The 19623-nt window shown below is 37.7% G+C and overlaps 1 protein-coding gene across 3 annotated transcripts in view; it reads right to left on the bottom strand.

Annotated features, from left to right (window-relative positions):
- The window catches only part of kcnd1 (potassium voltage-gated channel, Shal-related subfamily, member 1), a 291138-nt gene that overhangs the window by 83153 nt on the left and 188362 nt on the right, over positions 1-19623 (bottom strand). For 2 of the 3 annotated variants that reach the window (XM_028792781.2, XM_028792782.2), the window contains exon 4: positions 8363-8446. The exons of the other annotated variant lie outside the window; for it this stretch is intronic. In XM_028792781.2, coding sequence (XP_028648614.1) covers positions 8363-8446 — 84 coding nt within the window. The remainder of the gene's footprint in view (positions 1-8362; positions 8447-19623) is intronic. 3 annotated transcript variants of the gene reach the window in all.

Here is a 19623-nt window from a genome sequence, read left to right as displayed (position 1 = left end):
TCAGAACCCACCTTCTATAACTCAGCAGGTTAGTGATGTCCAAATATAACCTCATATTAGCAAAAATCAAATTTTATATTAGAGTATATATGCAAAATATTTTTGAAACATAGGAAGAATCTCTTTAATATAATTTTAGAATAGGCATACCAGTCCTGTGATTAATTCTCTTATGTTATTAATTGTTCTTTTATATTTAAAAAGTTAGATGTGGTTTCTCTGCTTATGTCCTTCTCTTTGTGAAGGCTGAGTTTTGTTTTATTTATTATTTACTTATTTTTTGTTTTCCCTGGATTGATTTTGAAGTAAATTGTTTTGTCTGTTTTGTTATTAGTACTTGTTTGATTACATAGCATACCTATTTCCATGTTCTGTATTTTGAAAGCAAAATAAAAAATATTTTTTAAAAAAGTAAGAAAAATGTGTGATATTACTACTTGTATGTTTTGGTTGCACAGGGACTCCATTATGATGGAAACATCAAGCTAACTTAGATTCTTTGTGTTGTACATAATTGCTGTATTTCTGCATTAAAAGTTACAGATTCCCTTCAGCCAGAAGTCTCATGATTTGGTATGAATTTGATTCCTCAAAGGCCACAAGTTTTTATTTCCATTGCTAGGTCTGCCACCAGTGTTGCTAGGGGTGTGGCCTCTGAGGTCAGAACCTATGAGTCATTGAAACAACAGGATAAAAGGATGACTATGAATGCAAATCCTTATCCGATCTGAGGATATCAAATCTCTGAAGTATTCAAAGTTTATCTTTGTGCTCTTTTGTCTCGTGTTCTTTCAGTTTTGACCCTTTAGTTCTCTCTGCCACTATTATTGTCTCTCTTATTAGGCTTCAGTTTTGTTTCACTTTATATCTTTTTTTGTTTTGGTTTGTTATTTACACACATCTCCCAGTTTTTGCTGAAATGTTTATCTGCCAGTTCACTGACAAAACAAGTACATTGTTTTAAGCTATAGCCATAAAACAGCCTTGGTGTCTGTACCTCCTATGCAAAATGAAGCATGGGTCAAATTCGTGCAAAAATTATTTTCTTAAACTTTATAAAACTTTTAATATATAATCCCTAAGATCTTTGTTGCTGTGTCACATCTAAATATTGAAAGAGGCGTTGGATAAATTGGCATTAATTGGCACTAGTAAAGCACCAGTGCCAGTCCAAGGTTTATCATTTCATTGTGCTCAGTGCTGCCAAAGCATGCACCAACTCCCTGAGCTCTGTACTGGAAAAATTAAGTTCAGAAAATGGATGAATATGTGACATGCATAATAATTTAGTATAATTTTCATGGCTTGGTCAAACCATTATAAAATGAAACTGTGAGAAATTAAATGGGTTTCAGCATTTATCTCAAGCATCCTGTGAACACACTGTTCTCTTTAACTTCATCTGGTATGAAAGAGTGGGAAAGCCTGATGAAAGAGACACCTTTGGATAATGAAGGAGTTGGAACTGTAGTTTTGTTTATGTCTTTTGTATATTTTGGAGTTTTGATTGCCTTGCTGTTTTTTTGACCACTCTATTTGGATTCTGGATTGGGACTTTGTTCGAATTGGATTGCCTTTGTTACAGGCAATTCCATTATGCCTTTTTGTTCCACAGAGCTTTATTGTGATTAGAATACCATTTTGTGAAGAATAAATATTTTATGTTATAAAGAACTCCTAGTTCCATTCATCCATCTATCCATTATCCACCGCTTATCCGAGGTTGGGTCGTGGGGGCAGCAGCCTAAGCAGGGAAGCCCAGACCTCTCTTTCCCGGCCACCACCACCAGCTCCTCTGGAAGGACCCAGAGGCGTTCCCAGGCCAGCCGGGAGATATAATCTCTCCAGCATGCCCGGAACACTGCACAGAGAAAGGGCAAAATATAAAGAAAGTAACAAAAGTGAGTTAAGCATTTAAATCTATAGCAAAAATTGGAAATATTTCTAAATGTCTTATAATAAATGTAAAAATCATGCCTCTGTGCTTTCTTAATATAGAATAAGAAAAGAGAAAAAAAAACAGCTAATTAATTGAGATCAGTGTTAGCAGTTGCTCACTGATTATGAATTTGGTTGAAGCAAAAACCTGAAGCCACAGTGGGCCCCCAGGACCGACTTTGAGAACCACTGCACTAATCTAAGCATGCCACCATCTTTTATCATGGTGGCTGAGGGTGGCATATGTCTTAAGATCAGCTAGCCACTTTATATAGAAAAGCACTATATGTATGTAATGAATTATTATTATTATTATTATTATAAGCAATGGATAGAGTGGCTAGCAACAATATGGACATATCCATGAGAAAATGCAAAAAAAGCCAGCATCCGGGAGGAAAACTGTATATGAAATAGTGGAATGGTGACATAACACAATAACAAAAATTTTCCACAAATGCCAAAAGTGCCAAAAACAACAGGAATTACACAAGGCAATTCGAATGAATAGCAAATGTGGTAATAACAGTTATATCCTGATAAGCAAATGTAATGATGTTATAAATAATATGCAATAGTACTAAACTGTGGCATGTCCAACCCTGTGTTCTGGATTTTGGGAAATTACATTTGTTTCATTTTTGGGTATAAGAGGGAAAAAAAGTTTGTTTCTAGGGAGCTGTGCCCTGGACTGTGTAGAAGCTCTGCAATGTTCTACTTTAAGCCTGTTTTGCTCTTGTCTGTAACTCTTTCCTTAATGTAGTGCTTGTCCTGTTTGCTATCAGTTATGTTCAACCAAGTCATGCTGTGTGGCAGTTGTAAGTTTCTGTTCAGCTGGCTGACCCAAAGTCCGGATGGTGGCTATCTTTTCTCTGTCTAGCAGGCTGCAGCACATCTAGGTAGCAGCTACCATGTGTTTACCCAACCAGATAACCCACAGTCTAGGCAGCCATTATCCTGTTTCATATTTTCCCTTGTTGGCAACCTGTTTTGTGAAAATTCCAGATTGTATCCCTGTTGCTGTTTTCTGATTTCTAAAATTTCACTTAAATTCTGGAATTCTGGGTTCTTTCTAATCAAATAATGAATTGCTTCTAAAAAACATATTTTTCCCTCATCAAACAGCACTCAGTTCTTCTTCTTCTTCCTTTTCATCTTTTCCCACTTCTATATGGGGTCGATATGCTTAACACTAGAATTACCAAAGCCTACGAAAAAACTTGTAATCCCAGCCAACCTTAAATCCATTTGCACCTCTCCGTCAGCGTCTTTTATGTTGTAAATGTGTAGATCAGCAAAAGCAGCAGGCAGCCTGCTATCCCATCCCCCTACCAAGGCAGAAACGGCAGAAAGTTCTCTCAGCTCAAATCTGTTTACCTACATGTGAGTTGCTGGGAGTTGTATAGGGTAAATAATATAGTTATTTGGAATACATGCATTTCATGTGTGTTCGTTGTCTACAACAATCTATGTAAACGCATCGTTAAAACAGAAACGTTTTTCATGTTTTAGTAATAATTGACAAAATGTAGACATGAAGTGTATAATTTGTGAAGCCTGAAGTCCAAATATCAAATGAACACTTTCATAAAAGGTACAAGTATAACAAAACAAGTGTGCTTTTATTCAAGAATATAACTGCAGAAAAACAACACACATTAGGGTGCGTCAATGTCGCATTAATTTTAAATTAATACGACCGCATTGGTGGTGCAGCGGTAAGAACTGCTGACTCGTAATCAAGATGTTCGTGGTTTGATCCTGGTTGCCTCTGTTTTGAATAGTGAGCTGCTCTTATTCTTACTTTTATAGAATAAAAACATATATTTGGTTTGAGTCTGTAACAGCTGGTGTAAATTGATGATATTTGTAAAGGTTAGCTTTTTTTTTTATTCAGTTTTTTTCTCTCAGTCACGTTCACACTCGCCTCTATCTGACACTGCTGTTTTCAAATAAAGACGTGCTATAACAGATGTGAACTCAGATGAGGATGAGGGTTCTGCATCGGAGAAAGAGAATAGAAGCCCTCCCCGCAAGAAACGTCCACTCACAAAAAAGAAGAACAAAGCTGCACCAGGTTTAAAGGTGAAAGATGGCACTGTTTGGATGCAGTAACAGGCTGGGCATCATCTTGCCAGTCTGTCTGCCCCACACCTGTCCTTCAAAGCAGGGCTTACAGAGCTTGCCAAGGTATTGTGCAAAGTCCTGTTTGTGATTTTGTTTTGTGATGGTCTTTATATAAAAAAATATTTATATATATATATTGATTTATTTACTTATCTTCCCACAGCATAAAGTCACCAGTAGAATGCAGAGCTTCCTGTGTTTGATTGACATGGGCATGCTCGTAAAGTGACTTTTTTTCCAGGGGATGCTGCAAAAATCTCTAATCCCTAATTTGTGGGGCTTCTGTTTGACACAGAAGTACTTCCAATGGGCAGTGCCCTATCACCAGAAGTACTCCCTTGTTCAAGATAAAAGAGTCCCTCAACCTCCTCCAGGTAAGTTGGAGTTGGATGGAAGAAGGACAAAGCTCATCTGGAAGAGTGGAAGGAGAGAGAAAAAGAAAAGAATTGCATTCTGATTGTGTTTACTAAATAAGCCTTTTTTGTAAGGTATTTGTAAAAATAAACCTTTTTATTGGACAGAGACTTGTGTTGTGGTGATTGTGTCTGAAGTTTGGGATGCTGTAATGCCCCCTAGTGGTTGCAAAATGAATTTAATGCAACAGCTCACCTGTGTGAAATGAAATCTAACATGCAGAGTTAAAAGTGCTCCATCCTCATGTATTGAAAAGAGAAAAAGACACACTGGTATATATGTAGAGTATTATGCATGTGCTATAGGCCGTGGGTTTGCTTTTTGATAATTAATCATTATTTAAATCTAATTGCCAATTTTAAAATTCCTCTGTATTAGGAGTTCCCTGTTTATTTGTCCTTAGGTGCATAAGCAGGTGCATTTCACAGGTTACCCCAATCTATAAAATGCCTTTTAAATACGACAAAAAAGAAGAAAAGTTGAATGACAGAGCATTACTAATAGTATAATGGAGGAATCACAAAAGGGTTTACTTCTATGACTTGCAGTGAATAGAAAGAAGATAAAAGAATAAAGATATCTGAACTTCTGAGAGTAAGTCTGAGAATGATTGGTCTTGCCAAAAATAGTTATTCTATTAATTAATATTTATAATTTAAATTGTGTTGTACCTAGTGTAATCCTTTGATATCTAGGCTCACTCATTAATCACCATAATTGCTTGCATTCTTCTGCATATTCTCATGAGTTATTCAAAGTCATTACTTTAGAGCTGTTGGCCCTTTTAATGTCAAACTGATTTATCAAATATGGAAAAAAGTGAATTCATGTGTTTAAATTCTACATTTTAGACAGATGGCTGGCTGAACTGGACAGTAAAGAAATATTATAATCTGGGGCAGGTTTGCAATCATGTCCTACAAATTATCTATAAGAAAATACATCTTCTTTCCACTGTAAGGTTAAAGTTGGTTGGAAAATCACTTAAGTAGAAAGGGTTACATAAATCAATTATTATGAAATAATAAAGGGTCAGTTACAATGAGTAGTAAAAAAAACGTTTGCCTTGCTAAGTTTGATTATATACTCAGGTACTTTACAAATTAAACGTTATATGTAGCTCATATAACCAGAAATAACAAGGTGTTGCAAAATACCCTAAGAGCTCAAATTTTTCCTAGTTTGAATGGGCATTGTCCTGCTAACAAACATCAGTGACCAATTCAAATGGCGTAGACAAGATCAGGACTTCAACCAAGAAGAAAAAACATAGTACAGGAAAGGAAAATGATCAGTAACTGGTGTAGGGCCAAGAGTTTCAGAAAAGATGACCCTCCTTTAATGTAGTGTTTTGGGCCATGTAGTGTAATGGAAACAGAGATTAGTGGCCTGGATTGACAACCACACATGAAGAGTGCTAACCCTATGAGATAAAGCAGGATGTTTCATTGTAGAAATACTGGCATCTGCTTTGAAAATATCTTGGACGATTGACTATACCTTGCAAATTAAACGGAGTAGGTTCTAAAAATGGCTGCAGCACCTCTCTGTGCAATTGGCAATTGGCCCACAGCAATGTAAATAGGTCAGATGCACTTGTTTAAGAAAGAAAGATCTTCGTCCTTTATGATACACACAAGAGGTGGGAGTTGCAGCTGGACTGTGGAAGGACAGGTTTGAGGAAGGAAGATGGGGTTGCACTGTCCATAACTAACTCTCTTTTGCTTCTCTCAGCCCGGAGAACCAGTACACCAATGAACAATGACAAAATTGGAGGACCCGTGATCCTGGCCTTGCCCCTTCCACCCCTATACCAATTTAGGAGATGATGCAACTGGGGGATCATCATCACTCCTAACCCAGCTCTTGAGCATAAATGCTACCTGTGGGAAGCAAGCCAATAGAGAGAATAGGTTGAGTCCCATATTTTTGGTCTGTTTAGTGCCTGAGCAGGTCCAAATTCTGTTGTATATTAAGTGGAGACTACCAAGCCCCCCAAACTACTAACACTGTCTCTTGATTGCTCTCTACAGATTATAGCATAAGGGAAATATACACATAGCTAAGCCCGTCTTGAAGCAGTTGGGCTCTTTAGCTTCTGAATGTCCATTAATACAGTGTACCAAATGCCAAAAGCAATATTAATACCATTTCTCTAGCAGGCTGGGAGTGGCTCCATGCCCTTACAGGCACCTAGTGTGTTCCTAGTCATACCTGTTTGCTTTCAAGCCCATTTTCCATATGCTACAAACCTAGTTCTTTGGTACAATTCTTGACATTGTGAGTCCTTTTTACTACTAATGGGTTAATAGCAATTGCTATTACATAAAGTATCATTTCAAAACCTTTTCTAAGATGATCACTGACAGCTACATCTATGATGTCTGATGGGAAAAAGAGAAAACCTGAAAGAGACTGAAAAGAGAGAAGGTGATAGGGATGAGAGGCAGAAAAAAAACTCTTTATACAGCTGGTAAGTCAAAGGTGAGCAATGTCGGTCCTGAAGGGTCACAGTGGCTGCAGGTTTTTGATTCCACCCAGTTGCTTAATTAGAAAACAATCCTGGTCAATAATTTAATTTCATGGCTTGTTATTGTTTTAACTCTGCAATGTCCAGTCATTCTTATATTGTAGATTTTTTTCCTTTCTAAGGATATCATCCAAATAATTTGAAGCCTTAACGGGATGAGTAATTTTCAGTCCTTCACTTTTTTCTGTTCAGTTTCTTTCCAAGTATTTTATTAAACCAGATGAATCCACAAAGGTGTAAATAGAGACAATCTAGATGAATAACTGCTGGTTCCTTTGTCGTTTGCATCTTATTGCTAACAAGGAGCAATTAAAAACAGTGAATGTAGCTGTTTAAGACTAAACTAACCAATTAAAGTTTCAGAATCATAATAAGCGAGACAACTAAAATGAAGCAAAACAATATATGCTTCATCAGGAACACGACTTCCCATGAAGCAATTGAGTTGCAACAAAAACTTGCAGCCACAGCAGTCCTCCAGGACAGACGTTGCTCATCCTGATTTAAAGGGTCTGATGTCTTAAATAGCAAATCAATTAAATTAGGTTAATTAGCAGCAAAAACTGGTCACTAATTAAGAAAATCATTGGAATGAAAACCTGTAGCCACTGTGGCCTTCCAGGTTCGGAGCTGGGCACTCCTGAGATTAGCAGTTCGGGAACTTAATCAAAATCAGTCTGGCTAGGTATGATTTTATGTCATATTTACAACATACCCTATGTGAGTAATGTAAACTGTTTGGAGCCACTCTCATACCACACCTAAAAAAAATAATAATTAGAATTTATTTAAAAATGACATCAAGTTTTAAAAGTCCCCAAAGTACGACTAACTACCATCATATTTATACCACTTTATTCTTCAGTACAGGGTCCAGAGTTGTGCCCGTGGCTGCTTTATGTTTCCTGAAATAGCACAGGTTTTTCTTTTGTTACAAATTACCATCACAGTACAACAAATTCTTGGTATGCAATACTTGCAGAGAAGGTAAACAGGTCACCCTCCTCCCCTTGAACCTTATAAACCTACAGCCATCAGTTCATATTATTTTAAAAGACTCATTCATGATAAAAGGGGAAAACAAACACAACCTGAAATATTGCTTTTCTTTGATGATTCTGATTCATCTGACATTAGAATTAGGAATATTAAACAACATAGCAGAAAAATGAAGTTTTCTTCATGACTTATTTTTCAAGCCATGGCATCCGATTCTGAGAGGCAAACACTGTATTTCATCTGTAAACAGAAAATTCAGATTTGTTGTATTTTCAGTATAAGATGCCTGTTTCCTTGTTCCAGGCCCTCATGGGCACTGTACAGTATGGTGAATCAGTATGTGGCCTGCCCTACCTCTAGCCCCCCGTGTTCTTTGTACTGTAGGAAGGCGTTCGTAGTCCCACTCTTTGCCAGGCGGATTCTCGCTAGACGAATTTTCTGAAAAATCAAACAAAAAATAAATAAATTAAAAGATCAAAATAAACTGTATTTCTTATGTGGGAATGCATACTGTAGGCATGTTTTTGATTATGCACACTTATAAGAGACATTCTCCTGCTTTCCATTTGAAAATGCAAATGAAATGATTTTAAAAATCCTCCTAGCAGATGGTCAGGTGGAATGAGTTGTTACTTGCATAAATATTCCTGTGTATATTCTAGCAAAAAATCTATTCAGAAACCTCAAAATAGTCTTTTTACGGGTTTATTTTTAGGTAAATAAAAATACTTTGCCGTTGCCAGTGGGGCAAACACAAGTGCCTATTTTTATGCTGATTATTTTGCTGTTTTCGTGTACTATTCAAAATTCTAATACGATACCTCCTTTTTATTTCCTTCCTTAACACTTAAAACATCTGAACTTACTGGCCAGGCAGAATAAGGCTTTCAACTTAATGGGCGTGAAAAAGATGACATTTTTCTTTTGATTCAAATTATTATTATATTATAAATTATATTATATTATAAAGACAATGATAAAGACATATGCCCATAAGAAAATGCATAAATATAATATTTTAAAAATATTTAAAAAAAACCAAAAAGACATTTCTGAGTGCTTAAGTTCAAAGGGTAAGAGGTGACACCTCATCTACTGTTTATTTTTAATCAATTCGTGTAAGCAGAGCCTGAAGGTAAAAGGCTATCTTTAAATTATTAACTCCTTCATCATCATTCATGAGGAGACAATAGGAGGATTTACCATTGATATAAATGACTTAAGTTTGTTTTGGCTGCAAATGGAAAGTGATAATGTCCTGCATGGTGCACATGACATGACATGATAATACCAATTCAAATGCCAAACACTGAAAAAGAAAGAAGAGATGATAGTTATGATAAAAAGGACAATAGAACAATGGTTTGTCAAACTACACCCACGCAACCCTCAGGGCTGGCATACTTTGTAAATGCACCTCTCACTCATGCCTAAATATAATATTACAGTATGCATATTATCAAGTACATTCATATATTAATTATGTATTATATAAACAGGAATAGAAGAATGACTACATCTGTGTGTACCTGCAAAAGGAAAACAAGTGAGTTAATTCCATGCTGAAAAATACAACACAGTTAGAAACATCAAGATTCATTTGTTCATCTTTCATCAGTCATTATGTGTGTGTAATGTGTGTGTGTTTGTCTGCTTTTATTTTTCTTTTTTTAAAGCTTAATAGAAGAAAGGCAGTTGCACACCACATAACATCTTAAAAGGATTCAAGCAATGTTAAAATTCATAAGCAAAGTACCCGTCACAACAGAAATATAAAAATGCTGATGAAAGGGAACTCATATTACCAGGAAATAATTAAAAACAAATCCAGGAACACATACTACATAGAGATGTTCACAAAGTGACCTAATTTGGTCTCATTCCTCGGGAATAAGTGTGTTCAGAAAATGGATGAATAGGTGCCATTAGTAGTATGCAACATTTAAAAGTTTTCATTTTCTTATAAAACTTTCAGGTTTGACTATCATTGCCACTGAAGCATTAAGGCAATTCCAAAAGATGCATTTTCGGCCTTATTTTAATTTGTACTAAAAGGTAATTTATCGCATACTGTCCTGCTTCTCAATAACTGTAATCTTCTATATACTAAACAAAATGGACAGTGTTTATTTTTGTTAACTCTGTCATACCAAACTCAGCCAAGTGTTTTATAAAGTTGAAAAGCATATTTTCCATTTTTTATTCTTTTTAGTTGCAAGTCAAACAGTACCTATACATTTCTACTGTACAGTGAACCACAATTTTCTTGTCTTCTGATTGAAGATGCACAAAAATCCTTATATTGTTCATCCATTTTTCATATTATATAATAGTATGAAAGATAATCATATACAATACAAAATGATATATGTATAAGAATATATTACTTTCACTGAGAGAACTTCAAGTGCATTGTGTAATTAATACAATGTAAATAAGTCTATAAAAATGCATATAAAGATGCAGCATGAGAAGGCATTAAACCAATGAAGACAGACATACGTGAGGATATCACCATTGTTATACATGATAGTGTTACAGTGTGAGTGAAAATAGTTTGAAAATTATACAGGGAAGAAAGAGACTTGCATTAATATAATTCTCAAGGTGACTTGTGAAGAAATGTGTAAGAATTAACTCAATGGGGAATAGACATGTTGATAAATGTTAATTTATTTGACTGTTTGCCAACTTAGAGGTAAACCACCGATCCCTCCATTAGCTGAGCTCAATTTTACCAATACAAGGTCATGGTCTGCCAAACATTATCCTGACATTATTAGGTGAAAGGCAAGAAGCCATCTTGGGTGGGATTTCTAAAATGTCAATTTAAACCTATCTGTTAATCTAATATGCACATCTTTGGAGCATCAGTGGAAACAGGAGTCTAAGCCGGTAATCAATATGGAGCTGTGAGGAAGTGGTGATAAACCTTTCCAATGCTAGTCAACTAATAGACAAAGTTTTTCACCTTCATTCAAAAATAATTTAGCGTATGTTGTAAATGATTGCAAACTGCATTGTATAAGATGGTTCTGTATAATATAAAAAAGGGGCTATGTCAGGGAGGTGTTTTTTTTTTTTTACTTGACCTGGATTAGCTATGACATGGCAGAAAATAAGCATTAACTACAGTATCTATCATAAACTTGTTAAGATCTGTGAAAGATGTCTAAAAGACATTGCTAGTTTCCTGGGCACTACCCCTTTGCAGAGAGTAAAATGCTTTAGGGGTTAAGAAGTGAAAAGAAGGTAGTCTAGTCAAAGTGCTCTAATTAGCATGTTTTTTGATTTCTCTAGTGCCTTCAGTGGTATCCAGCCATCTTTGTTAATGGGTAAACTCCAGAATATTCAAATGGATGAGCCTTTGGTGTCACAGTTTATGACACTCAAGGACTACGGGTTTCATGTATAAATGGTACATACACACAAAAATGTTGTGTACGCCCATTTCCACACTCACACACACTGACCTGGCCATAAAGCCACACACATTTTCACAGCAGCCTCGCACCATGCATACACAAGTTTCTGCTTGGTTTTGCAAATGGGAGGCATCCAGCATCAAAGCAGTGCTACTGTTCCTATGTGGTGTCCCCTTTTTTTTATTTTCCCATCCCTGGTACGCGGGATTTATCAAATACACAAATGAATTGCATATCGTTTACAAATTTAATTCACCCACCAAATGATCGGCCAAATCGTACAGCATTACAACTTCTTTTGAATGTAATTAGCAGAATGTAAAAATGTAATCAGATGCAGCTTTGGTTTTTTAACCAATTCATTTAATTTGTGGTCAATATCACATGTCTTATAGCATCCACTAATCTTGTGACTCCAGAACAGCCCTTTAGCACCTGGCCAGATGGTCACCCGGCGGTTTCTGAAGTAGAGGTGTGTGAGCAGCCAGCACATTCACTGCCTGGAGTTGCGTCCTCATGACGGGGGTCAGCTTTTGTAATATTGTCTGAAACAGAATAAACAGACCGTGGGCTCTCCTTGATATCTGACCACTTCTTTTTTATTTCAGGCACTGTGCGAGTTTCTGAACTTGAGCTTTTGAGTGTCTCACTCAATCAATTTTACTTTGTTGCTTATACCACTGCTTAAGCCAACAAACAGTACATTTTTCCTTGCCTTCACTTCACATTCAATGAAATTCTTCTTTTTTCAATGTGCTTTTGTCATTGTCTTTTAACAAATCACTGAATGGAAGGGGCTCTTTATATTGATTTGCATTTTCAAAAGTAGGCATGTGTATTAAAATTTACATTGATTGGGATTTATAAAGGGAAAGTACATGGAACTTGACATATACACAGTTTTATGCATCTGAATTTTTTTGTGAATGCATACATTTCCAGTTTTGTTTGTATGCCATGTTTTATTGTGAATTCTACACACTGTGTTATACGTGAGGCCCTGTGTTTCTGATAGAGATGTGAGCAACACTGGTGCCTAACAAGGAACAGTCCTGTCTCTTTTTCTATTCACTCTGTACTCCTCTGACTACAAATACAACACCAGGTCATGTCACTTGCAGAAATTTTCTGATGACTCTTTGCTTATGGGGTTTTTAATAAGAAGGATGAGACAGAGTATAGGAGTCAGGTGGAGAACTTTTTTTTTCTTTTCTTAATGCAAAGAGAAATCTTATCATGAACAAAAAAAAAGAAACTGATTATTGATCGTAACAAAGAACCTCTATGTCCACTCACTACTCAGGGAGGAGATGTGGAAATGATGCACTGCTACAAGTGGCTTGGAGGTCCACATCAATGGCAGACTGATCTGGTCTCGTGACCTAGAGGACCTATATATGAAAGGGCAGAGCTGACTCTTTTTTTCTTAGGAGACTGCATTCATTTAATGTGGGTAGTTAACATCCTTTACATATTCTGTAAGTCTGTTATGGCCAGTACGATTTTCTACATTGAAGTGTGCTGTGGTGGCAATGTTACTTGAAGGGAGGCCCTTTGAATCAATTGATTAAGAAAGCAACACAGCTTGGGACACCTCTCAACCCACTGAGAGTAGTAGTAAAGGAGAGTATGAAGATAAAACTGATAACCATTGCTGGATATCCTCTCTACAACACTATCATTGAATCATTTTACCCAATGAATTATTCACCAAAAATGTGTCAAGGAATGCTACTGGGGCTCCTTCAGGCCTATGGTAATATGCCTTTATAATTCCTCACTATGACTGCTCTCTAATCTTACGCTGAGTCAGACGATTTCTTCTTTTTTGTAATTCTTATGTGCATTTGAGGGTGATTGTTGTTGTTTCTTATAATATTTCCTTAGCCTCTGTAAAAAGCTACTTTTTCCACTAAACACAAATAAAGTACTATCTATAGTAACTATATAGAAATTATTATTTAACAACACTAAAGTATAATGCCAGCTGCATATGTATGTGCAAACAACAGATCAAAGTAAACAGTCATAGACATTATTAGGAAAGAAAGCATTCTCTTTATCTTAATATCTTCTTCTCCTTCCACTTCTATCTGGGGTCGATATGCTTGATCAATCTTCTCTATTCAACTTGGTCCTGTACCTCCTGCCCAGTCAGACGCTTTTCCTTCAGATCTTCTTTTACTTTACCACCCACCTCTGCTTTGGCCTCCCTCGCTTTCTCTTCCCCTATACTTCCATTCCCAACACTTTTTTGCCCATGTGTTTATTGTCTGTCCTCATCACATGTGTATACCACTTCAATCTACTTTCCTGTACTTTCTTAGATATCTCTCCCACTTTTGTTGTACATCTGATTACCTCATTTCTTATTCTGTACTTTTTTTAACTCTACACATCCATTTCAACATTCTCATTTCTGCACATCTAACTTCTTCTCCTGCACTACCTTTACTACCTAAGTCTCAGCTCTAAACATCATTGCTGGTCTTATGTCTGTCTTAAAAACCATACCTTTAACCTTCACATTAATTCTTCGATCATGCAATACTCCTGAGAGCTTCTTCCAATTGTTCCATCCACACTGCACTCTATAATCTCTATCTTAATATATAAAATTGAAACTCCTTTATCATACTCCTGATGTGGCTCTAGTAGAAATTATTATTAAAGCTGTTTACCACTAACTTGTTGACTATGCTGTGTAGTATATGGAAAGAGTCTAAATATAGACAACTTTTAAGACTGTCTCTTATCTTATTGATGTTAAAGCATCATAATGCAATCAATTTCTTCATGATATAGTTTTATAGTTCATATAGTTGCCTGTATAAATACTAAAGAACGACTTTTAGAAAACCTAAAAAGTTGTGATGCATCACCATTTTCTATATGACTCATTCCGCGCCGTTTTATAAAACAGCTAAATTTGTGACTCATGATGTTAAGTGATAAAAATGCTTGTAATTCACTAAACTCCCTTCCTCATAATATACATTATTCCTTATATTTACTTTGTCATCCCCAGCTTGCCAAAATTTAGACAAACTTTCCCTGTTTATTACATTTTACACTGATTTTTCAAAAACTCATTAGTGTTTATGTTGGATAGTAACCTACCTGATATGGGAATTCACAGGAGTCCTTGAGTTTTCAGAAAGGGAAGCTCTGGCTACAAATGACTGTTAAAATCTCCGGTATGACAATAAGTCAATAAGTGATTAAGATGCATCAAATGACTCTGATTTAGCCTCAGTTTGTTGTAATGGCTTGTTGGAAAAACTGAAAGATGAGATAAAACATTATCATGTGAGGAGACTCCTTAAATGAAGGTATAACCCTATTATCAAAAAGTATGTATTTGGCTAACAGAGATAAAGTGAGTGAGTACTGAATTGCATACTGGTATTAATAGTGATGAGGCAACCCCAGTATTGGGGTCTCTGCTTTCTGTTACCTTCAACAAAAGAAGAAGGTGGATCAATGAAAATGTATACTTTTATTTCGGGGGATCTGATATGATATTATTTTAAGATGTAAAGAAACTACAGGGTTCACCATTCAGAGCCCAGACTCGTGAACACATTTCTTTACCTTTGAGATGGAAATAGTTCATTTATTCTAATTTAAATACCACTTTTTTTAAATCTTTTTTACAGGTGTATCAGAAATACAAAAAAAAATGCTTGATTAAATGGTAAAAATCAAGTTGTGAACAGGAGGCTAGTAGGTTTAGTCATAAATAAAACAGCAGCAGCAATCAGAATGAAGGATGTGCTATTTTATGGTGTAAGTTTCAGTCTTTTTAGATATAGACACACTCCTAAAGGTATCTTAAGACATCCTTAGTTTTTTCAGCATAATTAAGTAAATTAAATTAAGTCCACTTTGTTATGTTAGTCAACTTTTCTTAATATATATTTTTTGAGGACTCATTTATTATTATGGTATATAACACGGAGGATTCATTTTCATGTTCGTTTTGCACTTAGAGTTAGAATTTGGACTTGTTATTCTAGTTTGGGTTATTTCCCCAGATAATGTGGCCCCCAGCACTTTATGATGTTACCATTTGTCCAGTGGACAGAGTTGAAAGAATGATTAGTGCATATATAAGAAAATGGCTGGTAGTCCCAAGATGTCTAAGCACAAATTTCTTGTATGGCAAGGGACTCTTGAAGTTACCAATACGCAACCTGGTAGAAGAGTGCAAGTGCATAAAAGAAAGATTGCACTTAATATTGTCTCATTCAAAAGATGTGGTAATAATAAAGGCCAAAATCTCAATTCAAGCCAGACACAAATGGGACTCAAAGGCAGCGGTAAAGCAGGCTGAAGTGGATCTGAGGTAAGGGGGCATGTGCAACACAGCAGAGCAAGGTTTGGTTGCCAAGTTAAGAAGCCCTTTTGGAGTAAGGCAGGGGAGGGAGAGCGCCAACACATGGTGGTGGAGGAAAAAAGGCATCAGGAGGAGGAAGGCAGAAGTGCTATTGCAGCTTCTCAAGGGAAACAAAGTCATTAGTTAAACTGGGAAAGCATAAAGTAGAGGAGACTGAAGCGGAGGGAATTGTGGGAAATGGACTCAGATAGATTAAGGTTCCTTATTAGAGCTATTTATGATGTGCTCCCATCTCCAAAAAATCTAATGGTGTAGACAGGGACTGACCTGTGTTGTGTGCAAGGACTGTGTCATTGCAGCATATTTTATCTGGCTGTAACGTTATTTTGAGCCAAGGAAAATACACATGGAGGTACAATAAAGTATTATTGTATAGCTTCCATGGCAGTGGAGGAAGAAAAACAAAGGGAGTAAATTCAGCAAAGAATGCAAAAGAGATTATAGCAAGTATTTGTTAAGGTAGGTGGCGGAGAGCAATGGCCTAATAAGTATAATTAAACAAAGAGGGGGTCAATTACTTGTAAGTGTAACAAATGATTGGGAGTTGAGTGTAGACCTCAATACAAGATTAGTTGTACCAAAGGGGATAACTACAAATAGCTTGCGTCCAGACATGGTGTTATGGTTAGAAAAGAAACATGTAGCATACTTCATTGAATTGGGAAGGGTGTGTTGAAGAAGCACATGAGAGGAAGAAAGCAAATATGCTGATATGGCAGTTGATGCCACCCGGGGAGGTTGGACTGCACACATGTGGGCAATTGAGATAAATTCCACAGATTTTTAGGCAAACATGTAATATCGCTGTTAAGAGAGTTTGGTTTTTCAATTAAGCAAAGTAGGCAAGTAGTTAAAAATTTGGTTACAGCGGTAGAGGAAGCAAGTCAGTGGATATGGTTAAGACAACATAATATGGAGTGGGGAAAAGATGGCTAAATCTTTCATTACAGAGGTACAGTTGAACCTCGGGTCACGACCATAATTCATTCATAGGACTGTATGTAAATACAATTAATCCATTCCAGATGGAACGAACTGTATGTAAATATATATTTTTTTACATTTTTAAGCACAAATATAGTTAACTAGCCAACCCGCGGTGTAGCATACGCTGCATAATTATGTATTGATGGGTGAACACTTCCTGAACGACACAGTTGTCCAAATGGGGTGGGTTTGTGGATACCACTGTGAGTGAATGAAAAGATAGACCTCTGGAGAGAGCAACATATAATTGTCCGTGACTGAAACCGGGATCGTCTGTGACGAAGAAGGCCACGCTGGTGAAAGTTACTTCATCGGTAGGGATAAGTGTCAGTACTTGTAGATTAAGGTGTAGCGAGTCTTCGTTGTTGACGCTTAATATAGCTTGCGTACTGAGATGTTCCGGAGTCACAGTTGAGAAACACTTTGTTAATGTCTTTTAAGCACAGGGGGAAAAAATGAACACGTGAAACATCCGTATAATGTAATAAGCCACCAAGAAAAGTAACATTGCAACAATGCTATCTACGACCCGATCTCTGTAAACAGAAGTGATAAGAAAATCGAGCCCGGTGTAGTCTTTAACTGCCTTGTGGCGCTGTAGTAGTGCTGCTGCTTTGCAGTAAGGAGACTGTGGAAGATTGTGGTTTCGCTTCCCGGTTCCTCCCTGTGTGGATAGCGCTTTGAATTCTGAGAACACCGCTATATCAATGTAACGAAGTATTAACAGGAAATTGCCTTCGTGTAATAGTAAAAGGCAAACTATCTGCGACAAACAAACTGTTTTACACGCTGCATACCAACCCACGGCGTAGTATACGCCACATAATCATGCCGCTTTTTAAATGTGTTTTAAGCAGAGGGAAAAAAATGAACATTTGCAAAATCCGTAACGCTGCTTTCAGTAAGTACAATGCACACGCATGTAATTTGTCGGCCACTTTTTGCCAGCCGTCTTTTCTGGTTTGGGCTGCTTTTGCAGTGTTACCGCTTGTGCATATTAAATCTTGAAATTGTTTGAGTAACTAATTAACTAACTAACACACACCCACCCACACACACAGCTTGTGTGAAAAAATGCGCCCATACTTTCATAATTTTGTTGCAGCGTATAGTGGAGTCAGGCACAGAGAAAGTCAGCTGCTGAGAGAGCGTCTCGACTGTTGCAGGGCCTGCATCGGTGAAGCAGGTGAGACGCTAATGAAACAGAGGCACAGGGCTTATTGGTTTTCAAAGACTGCTTCCTTCATTGTGTTTTAACCTCAGTTTTAAAGGATTGTTTTAAGGATCCATGGGATACCCCTCGGGCGGCACGGTGGCGCAGTGGGTAGCGCTGCTGCCTCGCAGTTGGGAGACCTGGGGACCCGGGTTCGCTTCCCGGGTCCTCCCTGCGTGGAGTTTGCATGTTCTCCCCGTGTCTGCGTGGGTTTCCTCCGGGCGCTCCGGTTTCCTCCCACAGTCCAAAGACATGCAGGTTAGGTGGATTGGCGATTCTAAATTGGCCCTAGTGTGTGCTTGGTGTGTGGGTGTGTTTGTGTGTGTCCTGCGGTGGGTTGGCACCCTGCCCAGGATTGGTTCCCTGCCTTGTGCCCTGTGTTGGCTGGGATTGGCTCCAGCAGACCCCCGTGACCCTGTGTTCGGATTCAGCGGGTTGGATAATGGATGGATGGATGGGATACCCCTCGCAAACTGTTTTAGACACTGCATTCAGCAATTCACATCCGCGACAAACATGCCTGTTCTTGCATGGTCCTGCCGCGTCCACCCTTGTTCTCAAAGCATACACACCACTTGGTCAAGTGCCCGCTCGCAAGAGCAACTCACGGAGACCCGCCCACCAACTCTAAGACCATGGCATGTAAAACAGTTTGCGATGGTGGTGTGTGCGTCATAACCGTAAAGAATAATGAAAAGTCAACGTGGCTCGGAGGTGCATGTGGACTCCTAGCACAGACGAAAGTGACTTACGGAGTGGTTGGTGAGTTGTTTCGTCCGGGCACATGAGCAGGCAGTGGGAATGCCTAGAGAGCGAGGGTGAACGCGGGCTGGGAAATAAGGAGTGTTGGTGGGCGGGGAAACGTTTTCCGTGTTCCTGCAGGACCATCTAAGAAGACGCATGTTTGTCGCGGATGCGAATTGCTGTATGTAGCATGTAACACAGTTTGTGATGTTGCACGCAGTCGTGCGTCATAACCAAAAAGTCAACGTGGCTCAGAGCTGCATGTGGACTGTAGCACAGACAAACAGAAATGACAACGTGTTTTCCGAGGCGTTGTGTCCGAGTTGGTGGGCATGGCTGTGTGAGTTTTCGTCATAACCAATGGTCTTAGAGTTGGTGGGCGTGGCTCCTTCCTGCGTGCTTTCATAGGTGTCTTGCCCGCTCTGGCAGCGGCTTAGAGAGTCTATATATGGCTCCTTCCTGCGTGCTTTCATGGGTGTCTTGCCCGCTCTGGCGATGGCTTAGAGAATTATATGTATAGATTATACCATAGAATGCACAGCGTAATATAGGGTGGTCCAGATCTAACTATGCAATTATTGCATTGCATTGCATAGTTAGATCTGGACCAAACTGTAGTAAACTAAATGTAAAAACATTGAATAACACTGAGAAAACCTTGAACAACAGAGAAAACTAACATTGCAAGAGTTTGTGCTATAGTGCTACAAACCGCTCGCTAAAAACACTTTTTTTAATGAGTTTTAAGCACAGGGAAAAAAATGAACACTTGAATAATCCATAATTTAATAAACAACCAAAAAAAGTAACATTTAAACTATGCACGCTACGAACTGATCGCTGTAAA

This window comes from Erpetoichthys calabaricus, chromosome 11 (assembly GCF_900747795.2).
Source record: "Erpetoichthys calabaricus chromosome 11, fErpCal1.3, whole genome shotgun sequence".
Lineage (NCBI taxonomy): Eukaryota > Metazoa > Chordata > Cladistia > Polypteriformes > Polypteridae > Erpetoichthys > Erpetoichthys calabaricus.
This window is presented reverse-complemented; position numbering and strand designations above follow the sequence as displayed.